Source organism: Eurypyga helias, unplaced genomic scaffold, assembly GCF_000690775.1.
Source record: "Eurypyga helias isolate BGI_N326 unplaced genomic scaffold, ASM69077v1 scaffold13159, whole genome shotgun sequence".
Classification (NCBI taxonomy): domain Eukaryota; kingdom Metazoa; phylum Chordata; class Aves; order Eurypygiformes; family Eurypygidae; genus Eurypyga; species Eurypyga helias.
In genome coordinates, this window is record NW_010273987.1 from 14,398 (window position 1) to 18,223 (window position 3,826).

The following is a 3,826-nucleotide window of genomic DNA, read 5'->3' on the forward strand; positions in this document are numbered from 1 at the left end:
AGCAGGAAGACTAAAGGATATGCAGATAATTAGAAGAATAACTTCATGTGAAAATTATGTTAGACTGTTTTCTATTTTCATAAAATGTTTGATTAATAAGCAAGACACTTACTGTTGAATCCCTACATCCATCTCTCAAGTGAACATCATTTATGTATTCTAGCCCCTTTTCCTTTCTCACAAATGCACACCTATAATGGAAAATATTTAGTTATAATAAAACCGCATAAGCAGCAAACAAAAATTAACTACCTAACTCTGGAAAGCTTCATACATTTCCCACGTCATACCAAATGCTTGCTTTTGAAATCTCTAAACGTTTATTCAAGATCATTAACGTCATTTTAACATTGCTAAAAACACCTTGATCACTTCAACAGTACATCTCTCTCATTTTTGGTGAAACAGAAACCTGAGACCTGTTGGGCATGACAGCTGGTACCACAGGTCTATAAATGTAAATACTACAATGAAAAACAAACATCACGTTAAAATGTGGGTTCTTTTAGTTTTTGCAATCAAAGAAAAGTCGTCCCTGGTCAGGCAGGTGCCTTACATGCTTGCTTTCAGTATTTTCCAACCAGTCCTAGCCACTGGGCAGAGCTCTTCCCTAACAGAAGATTTAGGGACTGCTGTGACTCCTCGATCACAGTTCTCTAGTTGAGGAGTTACTTTGCCTTCAGCAGTTCACAGACATAGACAGTGCGTGGCGAGATGGACACACTGCCACTGAAGTTACGTGCAAACGGAATTTCCACGTAAGACAGTTAATGATCTGAGAGGAAGTAATCAAATCTGATTTAAGCAACCTAAAACAAAATCAAACCCATGTAAGGAGGAATGAAATGTAGCAAGAAAATGCATCTTTACCATTAGCCAGAAACTTAGACTGGCTTCTCTTTCAAGTGGCAGAGGCTAATAATTAAAAAGCTGCCTGTATCACTATCCTAAAGGATGCTAAAAAGGATCAGCTAATGCATGAATCCTAGCTTCCAGCCTTCCGAGACCCTTTCACCACAACAGTCAAATTTGGCAGCAAACACACAGAACACAGATTTTATGAGTTATACAAGTGACTAAGTCTTTGTACTTGGACAGCTTTTATCCACCTGTAAGAATCCAAGTCATACATGGTTGCTCCTTTCCTCAAGATAGATTTTAGACAAAACAGGCAATCTTGCTAAAAACTACTCCTGGGTCTGGAATCCTCAATCCTTTCACATTATGCAGAAGCATGTTTTGAACTCAATACCACTACTGACTTCTTCAGGTTTGTTTGCACCATGACAGAAGTTTCATCATTTTGTATCCTGACAGAAGTTACGAACTTTGGCATATATGAAGTTATTAAAATAACAATTAGAATGTAGCGCTTGGATAATGAGGGGAAAAAAAACCAATCAGATACGAATTCACAAAACTTCACGGTTGTGCTGAGACATCATTTAAGTCCAGACACTGAAATCTTGTCTTCCTTTTAATTCTTACAAATACGCTGACATACAAACAACACTGAAAAGTAAAGCTATTCAGAAAGTACAATTTCAGGGCAACCTTTCAGATTGATCACCTCTAATGAGTTAGTTGTGCTCTCAATCTCTCGAGATTCAGTCCTCTCTCCCACCCCCTTCAGGAGAAGTGCCTACTTCTCAAAGACGAAACGAGATCAACGTCCTCTTTTTGAGGCCTCCAGCATTAAAGCATATGCTGATAGTTACACATATAATAGTAGGGCTACAGAAGGTAGAGTGGATGGAGCAACGAAAATAAGGAACCCAAGCAAAAAATTCCTTAAACATGTTTTCTACTTATTGAAAAAACAAACTATGGAAAATAACTAATAGTCCTTTGATGTATACATGACAGAAATGGTGAAGGAAGTAGAGGAGGGCAACTAAACAATTATTTTCCTAAATCTAAACAATATTAAGCCACAGTCAAGCTTCTGAAACTTTGATTAGTATGCTGTCATTAAAACATAATATACTGTAAATAAGACTCAGTCATGCAGCAAGAAACCAGTAAAAAAATACCTTACCCAGGAAACCATTTGGCATGTTGGTCCCATGGGTCTTCATTTTTCTTCCATTCTTGCAATCCTCCACCACAGTGGAAACATACAACATGATCACCATTACCTGAGGAAACATAGAACAACGTTATATCCTTCTAGCAGGCATAACTTTTCAACTCAAAAGTTACATTATTAAAAATACTTATTTTATTCATTAGCAACTTTAAGAATAACTCCATTTTAAACATAATATATACAAGTGTTCAAGGACAGACTTAAGATAAAAATACAAAATAAGAGTCACATGAAATATTCCTGATTTTTATTTTAGCAAGTAATTATACAGATAAAAAGCAAAAACTAATCTATTATTACATAGCTCAATGCACTGGCAAACAAGCCGTGAAGCCGTCTACCACAAAGCATTAAGGATGTTCACGTGCCTTTTTGGCTCTCCACCTCACCATGAATGGGCTCTCTACAGCAGCAGGATAACCAGCCGAGGAGATGTCAGGAGGAATTGCATTCTTTCTGTTCTAGCACTACACCTACTGTAATCAAAGACTGCACCAGCAAGTGCTCAGATATCACATTTACAGACATGAGAAGAGAGATGGATAGGTTTTTTTCTCCAGAGCTAAATCATTCCCAGGCCACAGAAAGCTGAGTTTTCACAGAAGTCGCTTGAACAGGCATCAGGTCTGGTAAGCTAGTGCCCATTCAGTGCACCTCCTCGATACGGATCTCACTGGGCTGTGAGAAACGAGGTACTTTTAGGAATACAAAAAGAAATCAATAAACACAGTTCTACTGGGTACAAATATAACACCCATATCATCCATACAAGAACATATCAAAGGTTTTATTTATGGCCACAAGTAAAACAAACAGAATCAGATTAAAAAGTTCTTCCAAGAGCTACTAAAAGAAAAGCCAATTAAGATGAGAGCAAGAAATTATCCCAGATAATCCCCTTTTCTTTGTGACCTATTAATAGCAACATTTTGCACTGGTACAGCATCTGTCAGTACAGAATTTCAAAAAGCTTTCACAGCACTGTGCGATTCAATCTAATCGGGAAACCAGCGCAGGAAGACGTTGCAGTGTTACCCAAGTCCTACACTACGTGTCTAACAGCAAAAGCTCTTCCGCTGGAGTCCGTGTCTTCATAACGCTTTTGCAGTGGGTAGTAACGGCACCTGCTAGTTCTGGGTGTCCAAATGCCACGATAATGCAAACACACGTTAGCTAAACGAAGTGGCACACAACCTGGACCACCTTGTTTCACAGGCTTCTGTGCAGGCCACAAGCCCACGCCTTGGACCTAAGGCAGATATCTGGAGGACAGCACTTCATTTTTTCAAAAATATTAACTTCAATAATTGTCATTGTGACAGATGTATTGAGGGTTTTAGCAGGCAAGAAAAACACACTTTGATATTTTACTGCTAAAAAATGAATTTCTGACCAAGTTTATGCTTTGCTATTGATAATAATGTATATTGTTTTACACAAGAACTATGAAAAGTAATTTGCAAAGTAAAGAAATTCTGGAAAAGCACTCCATATTATAATTAAAAACACTTGTTTTATCATAACAAGACACTTCCTTATATAAAATTTCCTTGTAAAACATATTAGCCATTTTAAGGTGTGGCTTACCTATGCTATAGAACCCAGCCTCAGCAAGTTGCTCCTTGTCAACAGGATATATCCAAGATAAAAATGTCTGTAAACGTCTTCCATATTTTGCCATAGAAGGGTTCCTTGGATACTGTGCATTGTTCAGATCACTTCTCTCAAGCTCAGCAG

At 37.8% G+C, this 3,826-nt stretch overlaps 1 protein-coding gene across 1 annotated transcript in view; it reads right to left on the bottom strand.

The window, feature by feature from the left end:
* The window catches only part of XIAP (X-linked inhibitor of apoptosis), an 8,231-nt gene that overhangs the window by 3,687 nt on the left and 718 nt on the right, over positions 1 to 3,826 (bottom strand). The window contains exons 1-3 of the mRNA XM_010159674.1: positions 3,677 to 3,826; positions 2,039 to 2,138; positions 113 to 191 (exon numbers count right to left, since the gene is read on the bottom strand). The exon at positions 3,677 to 3,826 is cut by the window's right edge and continues 718 nt beyond it. Coding sequence (XP_010157976.1) covers positions 113 to 191; positions 2,039 to 2,138; positions 3,677 to 3,826 — 329 coding nt within the window. The remainder of the gene's footprint in view (positions 1 to 112; positions 192 to 2,038; positions 2,139 to 3,676) is intronic.